The following is a 23,575-nucleotide window of genomic DNA, read 5'->3' as shown; positions in this document are numbered from 1 at the left end:
AAAAAAACTAGCGATTTTTATAAATAACTAAAGCTATTTATAGAGCTTAATCTTAATTATAATATTTAACGTCTATTTTTTTATAAAATTAAAAAAGCTTTTAATAAAAAGTCCTTTTTATTAACCTTATTTTAATAATAAGTTCGAGTTTTAAAAGCTAAAGTTAAGTATATAGTTCTTAAAAAAAAGAAAAGTATTTAAATAGACTTAAATACTAAGTTTATTAATATTAGGGATATAAAGAGGGCTTAAGAAAACGTTAGTAAGCGTTTAATTAGTCTTAGTTAAATTATAGAGGTTAAATTATTTAATAAGGGTAGTAATTATATTATAATAGTAGTAGAAGGTAGTTAATTAATTAACTATAGTTAGTAGCGATGTTCTTGGACCTATTTTTGATAGGGTGGCCGAATGGGGGTGTTCCGACTTAACTCACAAGTGCATGTCAAGACTTAGAAGAGGAAATGGGATTCACCAATCTGATGATTGGAATACCTGTCTGATGCATGAACCAAATTCCTTCGCAATGCATTGTCAGACATATTAATTGCCTCTAAGCCGTTCGCCCTTATCTCCCTATTCTCCTGCCTAGAGTATTTTCCAATTCTCAACATCCAGAGCTGCAAGGTCACCACCACACAATGTCGCATGATGATTGTAATGAACAACTTCGACTCCTAAATCCTCAAGTTGTCCGAAGAAAGGGGATGGAGCTCGACGGTTGCAAGCGATGTGCAGGGTTCGGAATTCCGGAAGATCACCACGTCGTATCCTCGTTATCAATCTCTCCATTGTGTGGTACTCACGTCGAATCGTGTGATCCATCGGATTTCTAATGGCCCAGTTGCACCCTGGCAAAAATAACGTACGCAGTGAAATCGGCAATGAATCGAAAAACGCCCCTGTTCGGACGGCCTCGCGTGGAAAGGGCGTGGAATGGTCGCGACAGAGGGCGCGGTTGAAATCTAATCGCAAAGTATCCAGACGGGTGAGTTGTTGCAACAAATCCAGGCCGTCCCACTCCCACGATGGATGCTCAATAGGCATAGTACCTATATCAATGCTCAGTCGTAGCCGTTTGAGAGTAGGTGCGAAAGGCTGTAATGATTCTAGCAAACTAGCTATCCGGCTGGGGTGCTGCGGCATGATAATCTGAATCTCTTCCAGAATTCTGCAGACTCTGCAAATCGACTTATAGTGGTCCACAAACGATTGTGTGCTACGCGGGCTTCCATCAATCTTTAGACTTGTAAGGTTTGCGAACAGATTATCAAGACTGAGGCCTAGAGGAGACTTGATTGGAATGAAGTCGAAGAGAGCGAGAGAGGTCAGGTTTGGCGCGAGTTGAAGCGCGCACGAGTATTCAATGGTGTCGTGGAGGAACTCCCGCCCTCCTCCTCCTGGAGAATCCGGTTTGCCAAGGGTCAAGTGTACTAGATTTTTGAATCGGGTGCGTGGGTTTTGTGGCGATGTAACTGTTGATAAGCTCTCAGCAACCACGAGGTTCTTTAAAACTTCACCCGACCATTGTACTGGCAGCTTTACGTGCTTCGCCCGAGTCGTGTGTGCCAGCAACATAGTCGCCAAGAATGACTGGACTTCGTTGCCTGTGACAATCCACTCTGGCAGATTCGTCGTATCCTCATCGCGGGGAAACTCAACTCCAAGCTGTTTGCTTCCTTTTTTCAATAGCATCGTCGCTTCTTGATATCCGCGCAGGGTCTCATAAGAGAAGCTGTCTAGACAAACAGATTCCACAAGTTCTCCAAGGTCAGGGCACTCAACGAGAGACCTGACAAACAGCGGTAAAGTTTTCGTCGCCCTATAGTGTCGGAACAGAAACATCTGGCCAACTGCCCGCCATGCTGGGCCAACGAGACAGAAAGTCCAAAGATTTCTCCGGGCGATCAATTCCAGACCCTTCTGCCATTCTGCTAGGTCTGAAGATTCATAGCCGGATTCGAGATGAGGAGCTATTCGAAGTAGAATCTCAACGGGTAAGTGTAAGCTTTTATGTCCGGTTCGAGCGCCCAACATGCCACTTGTATGACTAAATTCGTGGGACATATATGCTTCTGTTGGTCCGGGTGTGGCAAAGTTCTCAAGTCCACTGTGCTTTCCAAAGCTAGGGGACAAAAAAGTGTGCTTGGTAGTTCAAGCTGGGAAGAGTTCCTTGGACACTTGTCGTTGAATTTTTGCAGGAAGAAAGTGCTTGCCGTGGATTATTGAAGAAAACAAGGCAGACGGTGGCCAAGCAATACCAATATCGTGTCGTATCTCCGTTATCCAACAGACACAGGGGGTGTGGGGGCGGTAGGGGGTCCATTCATCATCATTTCATGACTTTGACTGTGACATCTTACATTTCATGATACCTTGCGGTCAACTAAATGGAGACAAAGATGTCCCTTACACACATCACTGCCATGGGCGAGTGAATTATTCCGAGCAGAGGTTTACGACCGCTGTCATTCAATTTTTCTATTCTCTTCTGGAGTTGATCTGTCAATAGTCTCACAGCAATCAGGAGTAAATGAGTTTTCCGACATCTTATCTGAATCAAAGGATGTAGGCTTTCCGCCACCATCACTAGGAAAAGGTAGAAGTAACTAGTCAAAACTGAGGTAGCCTATGTCAACCAAGCCAAAGTCTCATTCAAGCTATTCGTGCATCCAAGACTGCGTATCTAGCAAGTGAACAGGCTTGGGCCGGGAATCGTGTAGGACTCAACCGGGGGCCAATCTAGAAACGTCCTGGTCAGCTAAAATGTGCTTCATGGATGCCAAAGGGAAAATTCTGGAAGACGTACAGATATTGATCGTAACTCCAGGGTCGGTACCCTGTAGATAATGAGTAGTTAGTAGTCATACTCGAGAGTTGAGAGATTCAATATTTAGAAGCACAACTGCTAACCTTGTACGCTCCAGGCAAGCTAACAGTCGAGGGAGTCTTGGTGCCAGTGCCTCCAACAACGTTGATCTGAGCACATTCCATGTAGAACTGGGCACCCGGGTAGCTGCCAGCACCGTGCAGGGCAATCATTTCCGCGCGAAGGAGATACTGGCCAGGAGTGATACACTCTGGAATCTTGATGCTGTGGCGTCCCTGGCCGTTGATGACCTTTTCGGTTCCCCAAACGCCACCGCTGTAGCCGTCCTGCTGAATCTTGAACCAGCCATCTCCGACGCCCGAATCGGTAGTAGCGTCGCTGACCTTCTTCAGATACGCGATGGTCGGGCCCTTGTGACTGCTGTCCATGACATCCGCGGGCGCAGAGCCGGTAGAGCTGAGCATGTAACGCCAGATAGCGGTAACGTTCTGCCCGGCCTGAACGGTGATGACCTTGGAAGTGGGCGTCGTGGGGTTGGGGGCGCCGTTGCACGCGAGAGAGCTGGAGGTAACATCTTCGATAGGGCCATTGTAGGAGGGAACGCGAACGCCGTTGCCAACGCCCTGGTTCGTGCCGCCCACCTCGAGGGACGAGAAAATGGTGTGGGCACTGGCCATACTGGCCGTCAGAAGAGGAATAAGAACCTTCATTGCAGGTTTGGGTTAGGCGTTTCTTGGTCAGAGAATGGCTGGATGAAAGAATGAATATGTGCTCAAACGCGCTCGGCTTGATTAGGGCAGTGGTCAAGTAGAGATGAAGCAACGAACTCGAGGGGTATATATAGGAGTTCCTTCCCTTCATTGATCCATCAAATGCTGACATCGCGAGTGTTCTTTTCTTCTCGGAGGGTTTCCCGTTCAAGGCGAGTTAGACCAGCTGACAAGAAGCCAAGACTGCCACGCCGGCGACACACCGGCCGTGATGTTGCTATATTACGACAAATAGGCGAATCGTCTGGCTTTATGAGGTCGGGAGGATCATCAGCCAGGGCTCCGGGTGGATCGACGGAGGATGATGGTCCGGATTACACAGCGATGTTGGTCGGAACCGGTACCGAGATTCCCGTTCGCCGTGACCCAAGGCTCTGGGCGTTCATTTAATTGAGGTACTCTAATTCGTGTTTCTCTAGTCGTCCTTCTCTGCAAGTGACATGTCTTCACCTGGCTCCCGGCTCTGCGTCTCTTTATGCATGCGAAGATCGTCTGAGAGGACGGTGTCAACAGTCAACTGCCTAAATCAGCAGGGCATGCGCAGCGATTGATTACCCTGTAGCATCGATATTTCCTACCCAACCCGACGACTGAATGATACATGTGATAGGCAGATTTTGAGACGTCGACAGACTCTACATGCTCTTCCAAAATGCCGCGTTTGCGACGCGAATCAATAAATGACCTCTAGCTTTACTTCAGACCGGCTCAGCCACCATTAAAATCAAAGCCCCCAGATTATCGGAACAATTTCTGCTCACTTATCCTATAAACTTACATCTCGGCAAGCACCCGCTCCTGCAATTGGCATTTTCAGTTGATTCTCGACATTAAACTCACATTAGACGTCGTGGCAACGAACTACCTATGCATATCTACTCCACAATACCAGGCCTCTTCAGCCTTGCCATATGTGAACAGGGGCTCTCAAGTGTTTAAATTGATGAAAAACATACTTCTGCGGGAGAAGTGTTGTTGTTCGGTTTCCGCGAGGGATGCGCATTGACGTCTCGTCATGCCGTGGTCTTCCATGTCTTTGAATAATGATCATGTTGAGTCGACAATTGAGAGAAAAGCAAGTTCATTGTCAGAATGAGGGTAAAGGTGGACAATAAGAAACACGAGCGTTGGGCGTCAAACCTATGGAGCTTCGAGAGGGCAGACAGGATGAGGAAGTCGTCTGTAGCCGCATTGAGAAGCAAAAAGAAAAAGCTACCTTGCCATGCACTATTTAATACTACTGCGGTTGCAGAGTCGATGCGACTTGTGTTGTTTGCATGCATAAGATCAACTTTACCCAGTAAAGGTATCCGCGCAGATCCGACTCGATTAAAGAACGCTACAGTCGCCCGAAGTCATAAGTTTTAGAGGTTGCTTAGGTCATCTTTAAGGGCCCAGATTGATCTTGCTGGAATGCAAAAACGGTCGTCCGATGCCTCACTAGGGTAAGCCACAAGAAAAATCTAGATCAATCAACGTCACCAACTGGAATTTTTCGACTCTTCCTTCCCGGGTGGCTTGCTTAGTAGATCCACTAACTCGCTGGTTCCTGCACTAGACCACGCAAAGAGTCCTCGAAGCCCTGGCAGGGTGGGTATTTTGACTGGGTGATGCGGTGTTAGTACGATCGATGATTACTGCTTTTTTGACAGAAATTCTCGGCCGATCTCCCGGCATCTGTGCCCAGATGGATATGGACTTTTGCTAGCAAAACCAGTCCATGAGATGGCCGCGTTGGCAAACCGATTATTCAATGCATGGCGGCGAACGAGACCTTAACTATTATGTCACCTTTCATGCGATGCCAACAGCTTTGGGTCACGTTACTTCAAGCTTGGCACTAGACATGCGTTACGTAACACCACTTCCCCCTTTTCTTCAGATTGTCGTCTTGGCAAGCCAAGTGAGATTCCCAACTTCCTAACCGTGGACAGTGGAGCACCTTATCATCCAAAGAAGCTTTACCAAGGCGTTGCATCTTGCAGTGCCTAGAAACAACTCTTCCGAGCCTCCGCATCGAGCCTCTTAAGACGGGAAAATGGAGTCTTGATCATGACTGCTTCCATCACCATCATGCCCTCGAGAAGTGACGAGGCAGAACTTCCCAGCTTCACATAGTATGCACACGAAAAGAGCCACGAGTCCTGTGGATACCTGGCAGATTTGCTCCCCGCTTCTCCCCATAAAACCAGGTTCACTCAAGGTGAACCGTTGGACCGTAGAGCCTCACGCGAAAAGAGGAGGTCAATGCCCTCGCAGTCTACCAATCATCCTGCCTTAAACCAAGCAGCCGCTGCCAACGAGAATGGGCTCGCGGCAGTGCAAGCTTTAGTGCCGAGGAGAGTCACGGGAGGATTGTGTAGATCCGACAATCCAGTCCGCGGTGTGCGCGGGACCTCTCACCGGGGGAAAACCGAGCGGGCCTCCGGGACAAAGGTATCCACTGTTTGTGACGTGACGATCGAAATGAATCGGACCTTTAGCCAAACCGAGCGAGCTGAATTACAAAACACAGCGCGGTGTCTTCGACTGTCCGCTCCAAGTCCTTCCAAACTTCCAAGGCTATTCAACAATGGGTTAATTCAACGGTTGTGTCTCAGTTAAGACCGCTACAAAAAGCAAATTGCGGCCCGGTGAGAGGCGTGCCCTAGCTACGTACCTAGTATCAGGTAGGTAGGTAAAGATAGACACCAACGAACACGAGAAACCACATGCAGTTTTCTTTGTGTTCCCCAACAGCTTTAACTGGAGGGTGCCAAATGCACCTCTCGGCGGCATGCCTGCTTTAGTGGCGAGTCGAGTCCTCGAAGCGAGAAGAGAGATAGAGAGAGAGACTGCGAGAGGTCTGGCCTGGGCCGGCCGGACGAGTCTGCGCCCCTTTCCCGAACCCACTTGGGTCGGGTGGAGGGTCGCAGTTTGGCAACCAAGAATTTCGACAAAAACTCCTGATTTGTTTGCCATGCGAACCCACTTACCGCGTGGGAGGTTGCATTGTGCAGTCCCATCGAGAATTTCGATAAAACTCCTGGGTATTTACCATTGCGCCAGTGGTCCATTTGCCTCCGTTTCTCTCTTCCCTTCCCCGTTGCGCGCGTAGTATCTTCTTTGCGAGTTTCCGGCCACCACATTCTTTTGATCAACAACTTTCCCACCCCTTCCACTCTTTTAACTTAGACTTATTCGTAAAGTTTAAGATCAGCAAACATCGATCCAGTTGATTATCATAATCGTTATTCAACGTCCGCTCTTTATACCTAATTTACAGCTATAACTACCTCTGTAAATCTATACCAAGTCCATCATAATGGCCGTCCGAACCGCCGAAGTAGCCGCCCCTGCCGTCACCACCGCACCAACCGGCACTCCCGTGCCCGTCGCGACGGTGGCACTCACGACGACCTTCACGCCGCCCGCAGAATGTACCGAGAACCACTTGACCATGTTGGTCGGCGCCCTCGAGAAGATCTGGATCAACGAGCCCGTACCTCTACCCAACTCGACCCTCTCATCCTGCCACCCCACGCAATGGGTTAACGGCTACTCATCCGCCCTCTCCGCCTCCAGCTCCATCGCACCCTTCATGAGCCCTCTTGTTTGCCCGAGCGGATACAACACAGAGAGCAGCACCTGGTCAAGCGGATACATTGCCTGCTGCGCTTCGTAAGTTCTCCTAGCCCGACGATCTGAGCCAAGAATAGCCAAGGTTATGTCCAAGATGCTAATTCTACCTAACAGCGGCTTCACCTTCGCTGCACCCGCCAAGACCGCCGACGCCGATCGCCCGGCTTACGGCGGTACATGTTACAGCAACTTTGACCTCAGCCAGACCGCCACCGTCACCGTCTACAACCCTGAGGAGCTTTCCACTACCATCGCCTGGGTCGCGACAACAACGCCCGCACAAGCCTACGCCCACCCCATCGACGGTATCGCAGCAGACTACACACCGGGCGCCTCTACCTCAGGCTCATCTGGATCAACAAAGACCAACTCAGCCGGCGTGGCTGTCGAGACGGACGAGAACGCGGCGCCTAGATTGGGAGGCAACTCAAGGGCAGCATTCATAGTTGGATTCTTGCTCGCGAGTGTGATGATGTGGTAGATTCCCCCCAACTCGCTAATTCAGGCTGCCGGTTGTGATCAGCGACTACAACCATTATGTTACGACTTAAGATTCTGCTTCTTCAACTACCGGATTATCGAGGGAAAACGGCACTTCGCCAGGTCATGTCATTTTGCAATATTACGAAAGAATATTCTTTGGGTCTACCTTACCTCTCTAGTAGCCTTTTATACTACATAATTTTCAACCAAGCTCTGCGTAGCTTATCCTCGTCATCGCGTGGGAATATGAGCCAAAATCACCTCGCACCAGCTCGTACACATGCCCTACCCGGGTTTCCTGTGTTTGAATAGGCTGAACATGGAGGAACGTGTCAATGATTTGAAAAGTACGCCGAGTGCAACTAAGTAGGTTTCAACGAGTGCGGTGTCCCACATTCTGCTACGTCAATTCGACCAACTAGTGTTAAGGTACATGTACAGTTGATTCAAGCCTTGAAAATATGGTAGTTCGGTATCCAGATTCAGAAACCTTCAATCTGGCTCAGGCATCGCCCGATTCAAAGCTCGTCTCTTACCGTATCACGATGGTCATCAAGCGCTTCTTTCAGATTCTCATCCGTCCCTGCCATCTTGTGCAAGTCCGCCCATCTTTCATCTTCGTCTTCATCGTCAATCAGAACCGCCAACCTGCTGACGAATTTGGTGAGGGTTTTTCGGTCCGTGTTGAGCCAGGCTGCCTTCGTCAATAAATCAGCATTCATTCTCGCAACGTCAACGAGACACTTAAGCTCTTTGGCGCTAGGAACATAGATAACTTACTTCGGCGTTTTGTATCACGGCCCGCCTGGACTCATACATCTTTTTTGTTTCTTGCGTCACCTTAAAAGTACCCCGAACGCCGAAGATCTTGCACAGCGCCATCCGAGCATGTTCCCGCTCCTCTTCTGTGTCCAACGATGCGTCGAGAAATGGCTTGAACTTGGATGTAACATAGGTAAAATTGGTCGCCTCGACGAAGTTGGCCCATGCCGCCTGCGTCTCGTTGAGGGGCTCCATCTCGTCATGAAACCTGTTGAAAGCTAGCTGCAATTTGTCGCCGGCGTCTTCCCACCCGGCTTCTTGCAATCGAATCTGGAAGTTGCAATGGTGGTAAGTCACAGGTACAAGACGAAATGTATATATACCTTCTATCTGAAGTTGCCGAGTTTCTTTTAGTCGGCATGTGGGATAGACTTACTTCAATCACATCGCGCGTACTAGCATACTTGTATAGGTCCATCCATTGGATGTCCTTCGCTTCTCGCCTCAATACAGTCCCATAAGCTGTATCAAAAACAGCCTTTGCTATTTCAATGTCGCTGAAGGAGTTTGAGAAGGCTGTGCCATTTTCATTGGACATTGAGGACTCGTTCCAAGGCATGTACATGTAAAAAGCCTGGTAAAGGTGGAAGAGAATATTGAACAAAAGGGAGAAGACATGCTTGAAGACAAAGCCACTGGTCCCCATGGTGAAGTTGCGGAGATTCTGTACTAGGATCGAATTCTACCAAGCGACTTTCAATTGGAATAGAAAAGGTAAGGTCAAGAAGCTGATCGAAGGCAGGATTTCAGCGCAAACATGACGGACGTTGTAACACTTAAGTACTTGTTATGAGCAGTGTCAAGCAGAGCAAACCACCTCTTTCCTTCTTGGCTTCTGAGGTTTTGGGGCGTCAAATTGATAGAAACTAGCCCTATTCTCACGCCCACTCGAACCAACAAACGTCCACTTTTCTGCAGCATCCCAGCAAGGCAGCGCCTCTCATGAGGCACATCCGTCAGATACAGTTAGCTCAAGGCCCCCCTGCAATCATCACAGGAAAGATTCACGCCTTGTCATTGGCCCGCACACCTTCGTAGGATTTTCATCCTGGCCTCTTCAGGTACGTAACTGTTAGAAAGGCAAGCGGGAATGATGCGGTTTGTAGGCAGTAGGCTGGAAACGGGCATCTGAAGCCTCACTGGTCGGGCACATAAGTCGCACGCAAGGACGTACCTTAGGCTTAGTGTGACACCTCATGGCTCAAGCAGGCTGTCTGCCATGGACCGCTACCTTGGCGTAAGACTCGGAGACAACCGACAACAGATGGCCCTTTCCAACTTCGGCGAGAGACATTCGATATACGCCACCGGAAAGAGCAGCGGCAAAACGATGTTACTTGGACTCACCTTTCAATTGGGTTCAGCATCGTACATGTAGCGAAGACAAAGATCACTGCATGTACCAAAGCAACACAACGTTGTAGGCTCTCGTCATTCAAGATGGGCGGATAACATGAAGCAGAACTTTGTTCGATTTCCTCATTGGTAGTGAATGCTACTCCCGGTTTTTCAGATCTTCTCCCTTAAGCCTCACCACCTATCATGATACACGTCCCATCAGCGATGTTCTTAATTCGCCAGCATCAAGATATCCGGATGCAGAAGCTGGAGCAATGGACGTGGCTGTGCCTCAGTATGACGCCTCACCACGCTTGGCAGAAATCTCACAAACGGAACTTCGGTTGAATGCCTAGTTCTTACGCCCAGGACGAGTTGCTTGGAAGAACGCATCAACTGACGACATGTCTCGAACGGATGCAATAAAGATGTAAATTCACGGGCCTTCACCTCTCATAGTATGGAGAGCCATATGCTTCAGAGGCTATACTCAGATTGAATTTCCCTTCCCACCTTCACTCTTCATCATGCACTTTCTAGTCAAGTGCAGACAGGATAGTGAGGTAATCTTGGAGTTTCACCCACCAAAGGTGACTCAACACTCGAGGAACCTCGGATTCGTACACCAAGTAAGAGCCGCCTGTGTCATCCCGCAGTTAGAAATATACGGGCCCGGAATCCGGTAGCGCAACGCTGTGACCCGGCCCGGGTCAGAGGCTCCTGCGTCGACTACACTAACCCCCACGTCGAATGCGGGGAAACTTGGAGCCTAACCGTGCACAGATTTTGCGGGGAGCAAATGGGCAGGCCTCAAATGAGGTCAGCGGTGAGTAGTGCAGACATATCCTTCCTCCACCCCGAACCTGAAGCAGGCTTTTGTATGGAGTATCACTTTCACGCTTAACGCGACTCGCTGGTTCAGAAAGAATCCGTTACCGCCAACAACAAGATAGATCTCTTCTATCGCTTTCATGTCGGTAGAAGACTCCTCGCCATGCTCCCCGCGTGCCAACTCCACCACACGACCACGCAAGATTTGGACCCCTGACGAAGATGTGACATTAAAGACGCTCGTTACTCGCTACGGAGACGCACGAGGTCCCCAGGGGCATTGGAAAGATATTGCCGCTGCACTTCAAGACCGCACTGCCAAGGTTACACCCACTCCACCTTCCAGAGGCAAAATGGCAATGAGGGCTGACAGACCACAAGGACTGTCGGAAGCGATGGTTTCATTCTCTTGATCCGTCCATCAAAAAGGGTCGGTGGACAGCAGAAGAAGATCAGATCCTCTTGTCGGCTTATGCTCGAATGGGCCCTGCATGGCACGACATCGGTATGCTAGAATCCTGTGATACCCATGTGTTATCTCACTCACTGATACCGGTCTCTTTGCTCGCGAAGCCCTCCTGATACCTGGGAGGAAGGATGACCAATGTTCGAAAAGATACATGGACATTTTGAGTCCAAAAGTCAAAGATCGCCTTAGTGGATGGTCGCCACAAGAAGACGAAGTTCTACGAGAAGGTGTTCGGACGCTGGGTCACCGGTGGTCTGCTTTATCGGCAAAGCTGCCAGGTCGGCCGCCTCTCACCTGTCGTAACAGATGGCGAGCACTTTCAAAAACATCCAAAAGGCCTCTAACTACAGGAACACCTTCCCCACGGTCGCCTGCCACAAGGAAGCGTGGCGATGCCAGGGCATCTGATGCACCCGAACCCTCCTTAAACTCGCTCCTAGTAGCAACTGAAGCTGATACCGACATCAGAAACGTCATCGATATCAATGGTATAGTCACATCTATGGTGGAAATGAGCACAGGGCTAGATACGGACGACTTTCGCTTCGTCGGCGATGCAGTGTCTTACAATTCAATCCTACACCAGTCCCAACTCAGCTCAAATCTTCCGTCAAGCTTGGATCTTGGCCACGTATCCGAGCCGCTGCACCAGTCTCTGAGGGAACCCACCTCAAACAGTCACAACAGCACTCCTAAAGAATGGAGATCGAACGAACTTGATACAGAGATACCGCAAACAAATCAGTCTTCTGCAGTGCGCAACTTAGAGACATCATTCTCGGTTCCAAATATCACTTTGGAGACCCCAGCTCTCTCACCAGATCCAATCTGCTCAAGGATATCCCCATCTCAGTACCTCTACGCCTTCTCTGATGGCAACCTGCCAAGTCAGCCGACGGGTCCTTCTATAGATGTAGAACCACCACAACAAGTTGTACACCACCACCATCATTATCACCACCACTACCATCATCATCACCATCATTATCATGAGACGGAAGAGAACTTGAATGGTTCTTTGAGGCAATTAGAGATAGAAGCAGAGACAAGATCTCTTCAGTCTTAAATTCGATTTTTGGGCAGCCATCTCTTGCTGAGAGGGATGCACAACGCGGAGTGTGTCTAGCAATGAAGCATGTGAATATGCGTTATTTCGAATGTAATGTTTCCTTCTAGTAGCCGATTGCAATTCGACTTAATGGATGAACAAAATCGCGTCTAAGTGAATGGGAACGCTTGACAAATCTTGCGTAAAAAGTAATGCAAACAAAGTATGAAACCCATGTTCATTCACACGATATGAGTTCCTTGTCAATTTTTTAAGAATAATTGGGTAAATATGAAGATCACAAAGCTGCGTATTTCGAGGGCTCTTGGGGATTATGGTATGGTTCTTGGCTGCACTATCATAGAGCATCACGCGCCATCCTGCGATGGAGGACCGAGTACCATCCTTTACCTTGAAAACTCCAACCTTAGCTCTACAACTAGAGTATCCAGGTGCGCCATTTTTGTTGCATGCTTTTCTAAAATCGCAATTGTTGATGGCTTTGACGACCCAGAAGTAGTTATCGTAGTGGTTACACTCGGCATATCCGTTGTCGTAAATAAATGGGTCGTTACCACATACGGTAAACGTGGCGTCGCTATTTGGTGTTCCATCAGCGTTGGTGCAGTGACAGTACTTGTACGTATCACAAGCTCGACTGGCCAGAGCCAAGGCCAGAACTGAGAAGACGACTGATGGCTTCATGATGCGTGAATATGTGTTACTGGATATGTTAGCTACAAGCACATATGTTTGGGGTATCTTTGTGATCGAGACTGAATTTACCGTTAACTGGGTCTTGTGTGTTATGCTTTTTTTGATGAGCGGTGCTATGTTGAAAAGGGCTCTTCAAGTCTAAAAGGCTTCACAACCACCATGAACTGAGATTTTGGGAACCACATTCTTATACAGTTGACTTGTTGTTGGGACTGGCGTCCGTGGAAAGCGCAGGGTTCTTATCGGTGTGACCGATTCTGCGATGTGGGTGTCACAATCTAATTTGAGTTCCTGTAGTATATTCGTGTTGCGAAACCTCAGCGAGGTGTCCATCACCTTATTTTTCATCTGGCAAAGCCATCCATTAGGGATGAAAATAGACAATAAAACGTCCGTCTAAACAGGAATCGGAAAGATTTGAACTTTAACTCGAAAATGTGCAGTCATCGGAACCCTCTTTCCCGAACTAGCTGGAATAGGCGAAGAATAGAATGCACGGTGACTTCGTCAGTCGATCATGGTTACTATGGGATCCACTATCACTTTCATGCGCTTTTACCTCCTTCTCCAGGAACTAAGAGCAAACAACTCTCTTATCCAAAATTAAAACCAATAAACCATGTGTCGCCCATTCAAACACTTGCAATCGCGGGCTAAGGTGGGCAGATAAATAAGTGCCATACACAGAAACCAGTGGGACAAAATCCAAAAACATACAACACCAGGTATTCGCTGATCGTCACCGACTCAACTACTAATCCGGCCCTCATTGGCTTGTCTATGGGAGAGCGGACGGGATCCCGAATTTTCCAATGGGTGTGGTCGTATGTGCTTGGACAGGAAAGGCAGCCCAGTCATGTTGCGAGTGACTTGAGGTTGGGTGTCGGCTTCTGTGCCTGATGCAGTGTTGGGCTTCACACGCTCATGACCATCGGCGAACGATGTCTCGAGTACCTTGGCCAGATAGAAAGGTCAACTTTGGGGGCGTAGTGAAGTTGGCTCAGTACCCGCGATGTGCAGGGTTAGTTGAGGTTATTATCTTCAGCCGCGGCGTCAGTCACCCCAGCCAGCTTCGTCAAGTTGATTGAGGACATGATGGGTGTCGAGTGATAATGTTTCAAACATAAATCAACTTATGTGGCGTTGAGGTAGCAAGCCCCACACATTAGCACTGCAAAATGACATGGTGACATCTTACACCAAGTTAATACGAAGTTCACGGATGCGTGCATAGCTATCACCTGACCCGTCACGAGTCTCATTGGCACACTATGGGACTCGGGCCATGACGTATCATTGAAGCTGAACAGTGTCGAATACTATGGGCTTACAAATAGCTGAGAATATTGTAGTTATAGCCTAGGCGAAGCTGATCCAAAAGCGGCTGTGTTACGCATGGAATGAAAGAGAATCCTAAACCATCGTGATACGCGACATACCGAAGGAACAGCTGCTAGACATTCACATAGCTATAGAGAAGATGCAACTCTTTTTTCACGATGTTTTACGACCCCTAACCGAAGTTGACTTGTCGAGTGTATTCCGAGATAGTGCAATCTGTAACATAATGATACCTCAAGAGCCAATTATCCATCAAATCAACTGAATGAGCTCAAATTCCACCTGTAAGCCTTTAGCAATCTCCGGGCAAGTATGACAGGCGTTCGACTAGGGACTTCCGATTTGTAGGGGTGTTTGATAGTAAGCAGCAGCTCTGAAATGGCCTCGTCTGCAATGAAGTAAGTGCAGATCCCGTATATAGACCTCGACGAGAACCCGATTAATTCCAACGAGTACTCTAGATCTTCCCATATGATCCGCTTCCGGGGTTTGGAGTTCCCGAAGAGCTTCGTGAAGGTTTCAAACGCAAGCGAGTCGACTTGAATCGAGAGGTAGGATCCGGTTTTGTCTAGTTCAGCAGCATCCTTGTTGCTCTGAATGATATCATAGAGCTTCGTAGGCTCAGTCGGGTCTTTAGCGTTCTCCTTTGCCGAAATTCTGCGGAGCTCAATAGCCTCCTCCCTAGTCTTGGGCGCTTCGATCGGTAGAGGTGTCCAATCCATCTTCCCTTTGGCCTTGGCGTCTTCCTGCTGCTCGCCAAAGTAGGACTCGCAGTCATCCCACATATCACTGTACAGGTCGCTCATCTTAGCACCGGCCTTAGCAACAAGAAATTCGTCGAGACACTTCAAAGCCCCTTGTGTTTTGCCTTGCTCTTTGAGCTTGCTAATGGGGACGGCAAAGTCTCTCAGATCGAGATACTACTTGAGTTCGGTAATTTCAGCTTCAAGTTCCTGGGCCTGGATAATGAACATCTGTTCCTTTTTGCGAGAAGGGGAGGGCATCGAGATAGCCTTGGTCGCATTCTCTGTAAAATTTACGATGATTGCGAGGCTTTCCGGCGAGTCGACCACTTCCTCGGAGAACTTCTCACGTTCGACGGGTATCTTTTGGTACAAATCCCTTAGCTTCTTGAGCCACGATTGTGGCTCAGTACTTCGATCAAACAACGATCCTTGATTTGTTGTACTGGTAGAAATACAAAACCTGGTGGCCGTAAGTATCACCCCAGGTGAGGCCCTAATTCTTTCTATCGTAGATACAGGATGAAACTCGTACAACAGTGATATCCCATGTCATGAGTATGAATCCTACGTGAGATTTAAGTTGATAAATGTCTCGTGGGTATCTAAACCGCCTCACATTTAATCCAAGTCACGTTCCGTTGAGACAATTCATGTTGAACTAAGTACTTTATCATCATTGTGTGATTCAGAACTCAACAACATCCCTGTCGGGCTCACCATAGAGAATATTCCCATCGTGAACCCATTGAAATAGCCAAGATCCACACGAACTTCTGCTTCCAAATGATTTAAGCTCAACTTATTCAATTCTCCGAGTAGTCTCATAATAAAGAACGTCAAATGACATTCCCTGGTCTTTCAGTAGACTGTCCGTGGGATCCTTTTGTTCCAATATTTATATGATGGAATCTCTGATGATCTATGATCCCTCATAAATGATCTCAATATGCTGGACTTGTTCGAGGCCAGAGCGTTTGGAAAACTTCCATGGCCTGTGCCAATGATACTGACTGGTTGCCGTGATCCTACATTCTTTGGTCGGCAGAAAACCCGGTCCTCCCGCTCAGTTGTCATTCGTATATCGAATGGCAAGAAGAAAAGCTCGATCGACCTCTGACTTTCTTCGCATACCTCGAGAGCAGCTTGGAAACGGCCGGAAGTGACAATGCGAAGAATAAACTTGTCGATGGTATGTAAGAACTTTCTGCCTGGAATGATTTGGGCTCCAGCTTTGGGCGAACAGTCATCAAGGCGGACGAATAAGCCTTCAGGCAAGAAACGGAGATGAGAGAAAGCGGGAGCTATCTCGTCGGCCAAGTCTTCCGCAAGTGTTGGGTTAACACGGCCGATCTGAAATGAAGCATTGCATGCTTGGAGCAAGAGTCGTGTTTGTGAATCGGTGAGTGAGACTTGCTGTACTGCGGAAGGCGACAGGTCGCGCGATTGGAGGATAAGTGTTAACCATCTTTTATATGAGTAAGGCGAGTTGGATATTTTTCGCAGATCGGGGGCGTCAATATCGGAGTGGAATGACGTGTTGAATTGTGTTGGGTGTCCTGTAGAGATGTCGGCCTGGACTTGCGCGTAGTCGACGACTTTCTAAACTCACTTCATCACGGCGGATTACGTCGCGACAGGGCGATTTGGCGGGAGATCAGTATTGGGTATCGTTTTTGAGGCGTATTTACAATCTTCTTAGACTAACTTAAAGACTGGTGCACTGCCCTCGAGGATTGTCAAAAACAGCAGAAGAGATGTGTCAGGCCGGAACAAGAAGAATTTGAGACGGAATGGAATGATGTGACAACGGCCATTCGATGATTTATCTTTTTCCGCAAATTTGTTGGAGATAAGGTTCCTATCCACTGCGATGGGAGCAAACAATGATAGCGTATTCCTACAAATGGGCGCTCGACTGTCATCGGAGATACTATGGGGTGCATATCGCGCAAAGAATTTGTTGCCTCGGACAAGTCCTCATCACAAGATTTGTTGTCCACAGACCTCGGTATCGAGAAATTAGCCCGTCTAGTGAATGAGACAGAGGTGAAGATGACTCTCTCTAGCGAGAGTTCTTTGTTTCAGCTCTTTCTGATGATCTGATGAACACATGGGCGATAGACAGTATGAATACTGGTCTTCATGGGTTGCAACCCGTAGCATTATCGGATCGCTATGCTGTCCCCCTTCCTCTTTATTTGTGAGAATTGTAGAAGAAGAATTGTACAAGAGTGTTATGCGAGTCACGTAAGCCAATGTTCTCCAGTTCGGACAGATGGAGTTGCCTAAGTTTTCTATTACTTTACATCACATCTTCAACGTCAAGGGGCGGAAAACATCAGTTTGATAGCTCATCAATGAGGCAACAGTTCAAATTCGGGTTGTGTTCGTGGAAGCACTTGAGGAGCTCTTGACGGCGGAAAAACCTAGGGGGAAACCTGAAGTCACGCGCTGCTCCTGAGTCGCGCCGGAGCAGGGCATGTTCAGGGCATCAACTTGACAAATATTTAGGGGTTGAGTGGTTCCACTCGCTTCTTCGGCGCACCCCTTTACAAACTCTAAAAGCCAGAAACTCTTGGGTTTAGCCCCTGATACTTGAGTAGAATGCCGTTCAAGGTTCGAGAATGCAATCTATATCGAACTTCCTCATACGCCGCAGCCGCTGACGCACCAACTGACCAGAGTTTGTGCGGACTATAATTCGAATTTGGCACGGACTTCTATAAATGCGGTCCAATTTCTCGAATTACTGAACCAGAGAACTTTGATACTTTTCACATTTTCAAGTCGCATTACGTCTCTTCTCAACAGATACTCGACAGCATCATACCCCCGGAAAGCTTAGTTCAAAATGCAATTGCCTACCATTCTCTCGGTGATTCTTTCTATGGCTCTTGTCGGTCAGGCAGCTGCCCAGAAGTCCTACTGCAGAGCCTTTGCCAACAATAACGTAAGCTTATGGGTACCCTGGAAAATGATTCGAACTTTCTAACATTCCCGACAGCTCTCAAACGCTGCGTGCAGAGGCATCGAGGGAGTCTGCACGACGGCTTGTCCGCGTGAGGTAAGTGATTTGCTCACCTGAGAAGATGCACAGTAAAGTTGTCGCGTAATATGTGCTGACATGAAGGAAAGTGCGGAGCTGGTTTTGTGCTTCAGAGTGTGAACGAGGCTGAAGGCAAGTGTGGCTGTTTCTGTAAGAAATAGAGACTCGGGTAGGACCCATAAGATGGATTTGGTTTTCATGGATTCATACGATACAAATACGTAGTACAAGCATAGCAAAAATACATTGTTGAAATTCCCTCCTTCGAAGCCTGTCCCATATCAAGGCGGACCGTCTGATGGCTCTTCCTACAAACTCAGCTCACAACGCCGTGTCATCATATCTCATAGAGAGGCACCAACATCAACCAAAACCTTGACTTGGTTGTCCTTATCCGTAATCAACGCCTTGATACCATGTTCTACAAGATCGTCCAAAGGAATCTTCCTTGTGATCATGGAGGCAGGCTTGAGGGCTCCTAACGACCTATAAGTAAGTAGCGGTTCGTGTAGACGGAAATTCGAGACTCCTTACCTGTTTTCAAGTTCTCAATCACGGCCTGATAATCCTTCTTCTGATATCCAAGTACAGACTTATACGAGCTTTCTCTCCACGTTACCCAATTTGGGTTGAAGGGAATTTCCTTCTCCCAGATCGCAACATTGATGACCGTGCCGCGTGTCTTGACGGCCATGCACGCAGCCTTGACACTATTCCAAGTGTTAGCAAAAGAACTGCAAGAGAAATAGACGGATTACACACCTAGCCGGTACACCTGCGCAGTCAAGTGTGACATCAGCGCCAATGCCACCAGTAATCTTCATCACCTCCTCCATAACATCTTGATTCTTGGGATCAATGATGTGTGCTGCTCCAAACTCCTTTGCGAAATTTTGCCTGGCGGTGGCAATCTCCGCTACCATGATATTCGAAACCCCCTTCGCCTTCAAACACAATACAGCGGCCAGCCCGATCGGACCGCCTCCCATCACCAAAACATTGGACTCTGACGTGACGGTAGTGGCAGAGACGGCATGCCAAGCTACCGAGAGCGGCTCCACCAAGGCGCCCAGCTCGAGAGGAATGCCCTCGGGCAAAGGGAAGACCTGATCCGCGGGCACCGACACCGCCTCGCTCAGGCCGCCACCCCAGCCGCTCAGTCCGATGAATCCGCCTGTGTGGCACGCATTCTCGGCACCGGCCTTGCAAGCAGCACACTTACCGCAGTAAATCGTAGGCTGCACGGCGCAAGGGAGGCCGATTTTGAGATGCTCCTGCTTGACTTCTGAGCCTATCTCCTTGATGATGCCAGAGAATTCATGGCCAAGCGTCACGGGGATCTGGTCGCCTGTGACTGGATGTCTAGAGGCGGGGCAGAAGTTAGGGCCGCCGAGGTATTCATGGAGATCAGTCCCGCAGATACCGACGAATGCCGGGGCAATCTGGGGAAAGGTGAAGTGCGTGTCAGTGTCAAGTCTGAACTCCAAAAGTAATGCTACAGTCCCTCCATCTTCCCCGCGCGGGGTAGATGCCGGGCGGACTATGTACTTAAGAGGATACACTGGGGAAATCTCACTTTGATCTGATTAGGGCCACATGGTGGCTCTGGAACCTGTTCGATCCTGATATCTTCCTTGCCGTAATATCTTGCAGCTCTCATGGTGGCAGGTGTAAGTGTTGCTATCGAGTTTTGTTCGGAAAGAATTATTACTTATGGTAGTCAAAGTGATGGGTGGGAACATGAAGCGGAAGCTTGAAGATGGAGAGTCGCACTTATGTAGTTGGAGGCTGGACGAACGGAAGCCCGGTAAGTGACGACGTACTGTGCTTTCTCCTCTCGTGGCGTTACTTTGTCGTCCCAAAGTTCCCGGTCCCGAAAGTGTGTCGGTATCACTGCGGAAATAATGTCAGTCGGGTCGTCGTATGATCACCAACTGCATTGAGCGCTTCCCACTGCCCCGCACTGTCAGGCCATGTGCTTAGCGGCTGCCATCAGGGATTCTTTCTTGTTTGAGGTCTTGCTGGGAGACTAGGCGCGTCGTGAGGAATACGATATCCGACTGATGCGTGCTTTATGGATGCGTGTCCATATATCATCATAGCTAGCATAAGTTTCCTTATTTGGTTCACCTTACCACCCAATGTGGATCGGGATCCTTGCTGACCATGCCGGCTTTAAAGCCACGCTTGAGGTGCAACAACTTGCGTAAATTTTAACTCAAGCACTGCACGAGACCTTGAATAACTTCAGGACCTCACTTCATCTCTCTGCCTATCAGGCCGATTGTGGCGCCCGCAAGGAACTGTCAAGTCTGGAATTGAAACTACAATCGGGTGCGAGGAGAAATGATTCCAAGTCGACGATTGGCGGACAACAGTCACGATCAGGTGTAAGATCCAGGCTTAAGATCCGTTGTTACCCTGAGGTTCATTATTCTGGATGATGAGTTAGGCACCCTTCAATATTAAATTCCTAGAAACATTCCATCATCATGATAAGTCTTTCCCTTTTACGTCGTCGCTGTGCTCGAAATCAAGGGTATCTTTAGCCGCTCCTGGTCTATCCACTAACGTCGCTGCGTAAGCAACTACTTCAGGTACTTTAGTTATCCAGTCTGCCCTACAAGAACAACCCTCAGGCTCCACCTAACGCCCAAGTGTTTCCGAGCTTGTTTCTGCTAAGGGCGATCTTGGAAATCTCCTTGACTGCGTGCATGCAGAAATCAGTATGTGATTGTGCAGAAATTCCAAGCGATAGACAATGCTGGGGATCAGAACACTTACAGTCTTTCCAGGTCATGGGGTCCTTGGTTTCATCAGCTGACTGCCTCCAGAGCCTCGCCATCCAGCTTGTTACCAACAGGTCCAACTCCTTGTGGTCCATAGGGAGTATGACATCCAACTGGGGCATGCTTAACAATTTCTTTTCCTTGTCTCTCTTTGCGACTGACTCAATAGCGACAACTTCTCCCTTCATGTTTTTCCAGTGGATCTCATCTTGGTGCTTCATCTGGTGCACCGCGCTATCCCCGGCCTTGAAGTGATCTTTTACCTTCCACCCAGAGACGCCGGGCATCAGGTAGACTTCCTTATATGTTCTCTTAGAGCTCATCTGACCCTGAATAACCGTGACATCGTTCAGCTGCATACTGAAGCTTTCGAGTCCCTTGAGTGGGTCCTGTGTGAAGTCGTAGATGTGGTCCAATCTGGTTCTCACTTTGTCGCTGCCAGCTTCTGAAGAGACTCTGTAAACCACTTTCTGAACTCCATACACCAATGACTTTGCGTCAGTCACAACGTTGCTCAGCTCATAGAGCGCGCGAGGTGGTGAGGTATGGGCGAAGATTGTCGTTTTATCCAGGAACAAGGTTGGTGTTTCTCCACAGCTGAGCTGTGCCCTTGAGTCGCTGACGGTATTGTCATAAGTTGGCGGTTCCACGTCAACATCAAGCATGGAGGGTTTTGCTGTCATTTTGAGCGATGTGTGTTAGTTGCGATTGCTGATTGGGTTGTTTTGGTTTTCGCTAGTATGGTGCAGTTCCAGCTGTTACTGAGAAACGAACTTAAGAGGTGAATGCTGTGTAGTCAAAGACTCCGTGTTGGGCGTGCCTCGGCGTGGGGTGTATCACCCTCAAATAAAGCACTCATGCGCTCCTCCTTTCTCGCCGCTGCAAGCGATTGTAACATATTCGCCAACGTAAGGAACAACCATAAGTGGCTGAGCAGAGCTCGGAATGAGGCCACGCCCAGCTCAGGTGTTGTCACACGCTGCAGCCAAGGAAAACGGTGCGCCCTGTGATAAGGGGTCTTGTTCTGGAAGCTGACTAGGCACCAAAATTCGGGCTCTAAAATGGGCCATGATTTACAGGCCTTTTAGGTCATTGGCGGTGTCGTCGCGAAGGATGTGCAACCTTGTCTCGGAGAAGCCCTGATGGAGTCGGTTAGTAAGGCAGAGCGGCACAGCCACTGCTGCTGCGGTGCCGTGTGCTCCGACTAAACGCTTGGGAGAGATTATGTTCGGTTCCGAGGACGGATATGTTACGTCGCATGCCTTGCATTGTGGTGTAGGTAGCTGAATGTTTCCTCTTGTCAGAAGGCAATGTTTCCCTTCAATGAGGGACCTGAAATGTTGGATCGCATCCCTGTGCAGATCTCAACTGTAAAGCCGCCGGAAGGGCTTGGATCTTCACCGGCGCGAAGAGAGGCTGCCCCTTCACGCAACGACGTATAGGTAGCTCATGAGCTTCACCAAAGTCATGAAGATGCATGCCCTGTATATATCGTATCACTCATTTTCCGTGAAAACTCCCTTCGCCTAGACTTTCAGAGTCCATTTAAGTTGATTGCGTGGTACGGAGGATGAATGGAGGAGACAAGTCTTGTGCCTAGGTGATCCTCTGAGCGCATTACATAAGACATCTCTCCGCTCTGACAGTGGCTGTTGCTTGGACTGATGGAGCATGAGGACCCAGGAGGACATCCAAATATACATCTCCTGAGGAGCTCCCCAAAACGATCAGGTGTGAACATGCCATATGACATGTAAATTGTGGTAAACTGCTGGCTCACCCGTTCTCAATCTACGTGACCGTTTTCATCGGGGGTCTCTCGCTAGCTATTCCGCCTCTGGGGGAAGCATGGGCCATCTATGAAAGAAGCGTGACGAAAGACGACGAAAATGTACACCTGCATCCTTTGTTGAATTCTGACCTCATCAACTTCGCTATCCCCAGACCGTTCAACCACAAGTATCAAATGCTACAGAAAATCATCACCAAGTCGCCGCTGAGATTGCCCACTCCGACAACAAGACGCGTGTCGGCCGCGTCGGGTAGAACAAACGCGCTCAATCTCTCAACGCGTCTCAGTACCGCCTCGCCACACACCGCAACTTCCAAGGCGACCGCTCGCAAAGATACAGTGGAAACGAAATCGCCCGCCAGTGCCAATGCACAGTCGGAAAAGAGGAAGAAGACTATAGCAGAGCAGGATGAGGAGCTGCGATTGAAGCTCGAGGGCATCTCAGGAGACGGCGGCGCATCTGGGGTTGAGTACGAAGGCGGAAAGGCCGAAGGATTGAAAAGAGGTGTCAAAGAAAACATGTTCCGGGTCATATAATCTCACCAAACACTTCCATAGCAGAAAGTCGGAATTCCGGAAAGCTAGCCCCTGGGGTCCATTAGTTTCGCCTCCCTAGCTTCAACTGACCAGCCTGCGGTTCATGCCGGCAGCCGACAAAATGAAGCTGTTAGTGCTTCCGTTGCGATTGAGCAGCCTCATGCATGCGTCTTTGCCTCACTTTACTTTCTTTGGGCAGTCGAAGCAGGTTAAGGTACGATGGAATGAATACCGTCACAAGAAAACTACTCCTATCTTACTATTTGCTAAGGAGCTGTCAATTTGTCGTGTTGTTAATTCATGCATAAGTACTTACCTTGGGGAATTGAACTCCTCGTCACTGGTGGTTTTGTGGATATGTTGTATGTCTGAATGGCTCTCAAGTACTCAAATGC

The 23,575-nt window shown here is 48.7% G+C and overlaps 11 protein-coding genes across 11 annotated transcripts; 4 read left to right on the top strand and 7 right to left on the bottom strand.

Moving 5' to 3' along the window:
• Window positions 1-588: 588 nt before the first annotated feature.
• Window positions 589-2,067, bottom strand: CPAR01_11334 (uncharacterized protein; the record flags this gene model as incomplete). Its single annotated transcript, XM_060495593.1, has 1 exon — window positions 589-2,067. The coding sequence occupies one exon, from the start codon at window positions 2,065-2,067 to the stop codon at window positions 589-591; it is 1,479 nt and encodes a 492-aa protein (XP_060345941.1).
• Window positions 2,068-2,686: 619 nt separating this feature from the next.
• On the bottom strand, window positions 2,687-3,540 carry CPAR01_11333 (glycosyl hydrolase family 61; the record flags this gene model as incomplete). The annotated part of the gene is made up of 3 exons (XM_060495592.1): window positions 2,687-2,742; window positions 2,810-2,840; window positions 2,914-3,540. The coding sequence occupies 3 exons, from the start codon at window positions 3,538-3,540 to the stop codon at window positions 2,687-2,689; spliced, it is 714 nt and encodes a 237-aa protein (XP_060345940.1).
• A 3,364-nt stretch (window positions 3,541-6,904) lies between these two features.
• On the top strand, window positions 6,905-7,702 carry CPAR01_11332 (uncharacterized protein; the record flags this gene model as incomplete). Its single annotated transcript, XM_060495591.1, has 2 exons — window positions 6,905-7,260; window positions 7,336-7,702. The coding sequence occupies 2 exons, from the start codon at window positions 6,905-6,907 to the stop codon at window positions 7,700-7,702; spliced, it is 723 nt and encodes a 240-aa protein (XP_060345939.1).
• Window positions 7,703-8,222: 520 nt separating this feature from the next.
• CPAR01_11331 (uncharacterized protein) lies at window positions 8,223-9,172 on the bottom strand (the record flags this gene model as incomplete). Its single annotated transcript, XM_060495590.1, has 3 exons — window positions 8,223-8,402; window positions 8,485-8,796; window positions 8,903-9,172. The coding sequence occupies 3 exons, from the start codon at window positions 9,170-9,172 to the stop codon at window positions 8,223-8,225; spliced, it is 762 nt and encodes a 253-aa protein (XP_060345938.1).
• Window positions 9,173-10,835: 1,663 nt separating this feature from the next.
• CPAR01_11330 (uncharacterized protein) lies at window positions 10,836-12,037 on the top strand (the record flags this gene model as incomplete). The annotated part of the gene is made up of 4 exons (XM_060495589.1): window positions 10,836-11,018; window positions 11,077-11,200; window positions 11,338-11,880; window positions 11,934-12,037. 4 exons carry the CDS (start codon window positions 10,836-10,838, stop codon window positions 12,035-12,037), a joined length of 954 nt encoding a protein of 317 aa, XP_060345937.1.
• Window positions 12,038-12,359: 322 nt separating this feature from the next.
• CPAR01_11329 (uncharacterized protein) lies at window positions 12,360-12,917 on the bottom strand (the record flags this gene model as incomplete). Its single annotated transcript, XM_060495588.1, has 1 exon — window positions 12,360-12,917. One exon carries the CDS (start codon window positions 12,915-12,917, stop codon window positions 12,360-12,362), a length of 558 nt encoding a protein of 185 aa, XP_060345936.1.
• Window positions 12,918-14,527: 1,610 nt separating this feature from the next.
• CPAR01_11328 (uncharacterized protein) lies at window positions 14,528-16,615 on the bottom strand (the record flags this gene model as incomplete). The annotated part of the gene is made up of 2 exons (XM_060495587.1): window positions 14,528-15,190; window positions 16,148-16,615. Coding segments are annotated over 2 exons (1,131 nt in total), but the record flags the coding sequence as incomplete, so codon positions are not given.
• A 1,252-nt stretch (window positions 16,616-17,867) lies between these two features.
• CPAR01_11327 (uncharacterized protein) lies at window positions 17,868-18,223 on the top strand (the record flags this gene model as incomplete). Its single annotated transcript, XM_060495586.1, has 3 exons — window positions 17,868-17,966; window positions 18,021-18,080; window positions 18,152-18,223. 3 exons carry the CDS (start codon window positions 17,868-17,870, stop codon window positions 18,221-18,223), a joined length of 231 nt encoding a protein of 76 aa, XP_060345934.1.
• A 183-nt stretch (window positions 18,224-18,406) lies between these two features.
• CPAR01_11326 (uncharacterized protein) lies at window positions 18,407-19,722 on the bottom strand (the record flags this gene model as incomplete). The annotated part of the gene is made up of 4 exons (XM_060495585.1): window positions 18,407-18,540; window positions 18,597-18,772; window positions 18,825-19,504; window positions 19,639-19,722. The coding sequence occupies 4 exons, from the start codon at window positions 19,720-19,722 to the stop codon at window positions 18,407-18,409; spliced, it is 1,074 nt and encodes a 357-aa protein (XP_060345933.1).
• Window positions 19,723-20,697: 975 nt separating this feature from the next.
• Window positions 20,698-21,534, bottom strand: CPAR01_11325 (uncharacterized protein; the record flags this gene model as incomplete). The annotated part of the gene is made up of 2 exons (XM_060495584.1): window positions 20,698-20,768; window positions 20,847-21,534. 2 exons carry the CDS (start codon window positions 21,532-21,534, stop codon window positions 20,698-20,700), a joined length of 759 nt encoding a protein of 252 aa, XP_060345932.1.
• Window positions 21,535-22,817: 1,283 nt separating this feature from the next.
• CPAR01_11324 (uncharacterized protein) lies at window positions 22,818-23,180 on the top strand (the record flags this gene model as incomplete). Its single annotated transcript, XM_060495583.1, has 1 exon — window positions 22,818-23,180. One exon carries the CDS (start codon window positions 22,818-22,820, stop codon window positions 23,178-23,180), a length of 363 nt encoding a protein of 120 aa, XP_060345931.1.
• Window positions 23,181-23,575: the final 395 nt, after the last annotated feature.

The sequence above is a fragment of the Colletotrichum paranaense genome, assembly GCF_030867605.1.
Source record: "Colletotrichum paranaense strain IMI 384185 chromosome Unknown Scaffold_9.1, whole genome shotgun sequence".
Taxonomy (NCBI): domain Eukaryota; kingdom Fungi; phylum Ascomycota; class Sordariomycetes; order Glomerellales; family Glomerellaceae; genus Colletotrichum; species Colletotrichum paranaense.
Note: the sequence above shows the minus strand (reverse complement) of the source record. Positions and strands in the feature narration are given on the sequence as shown.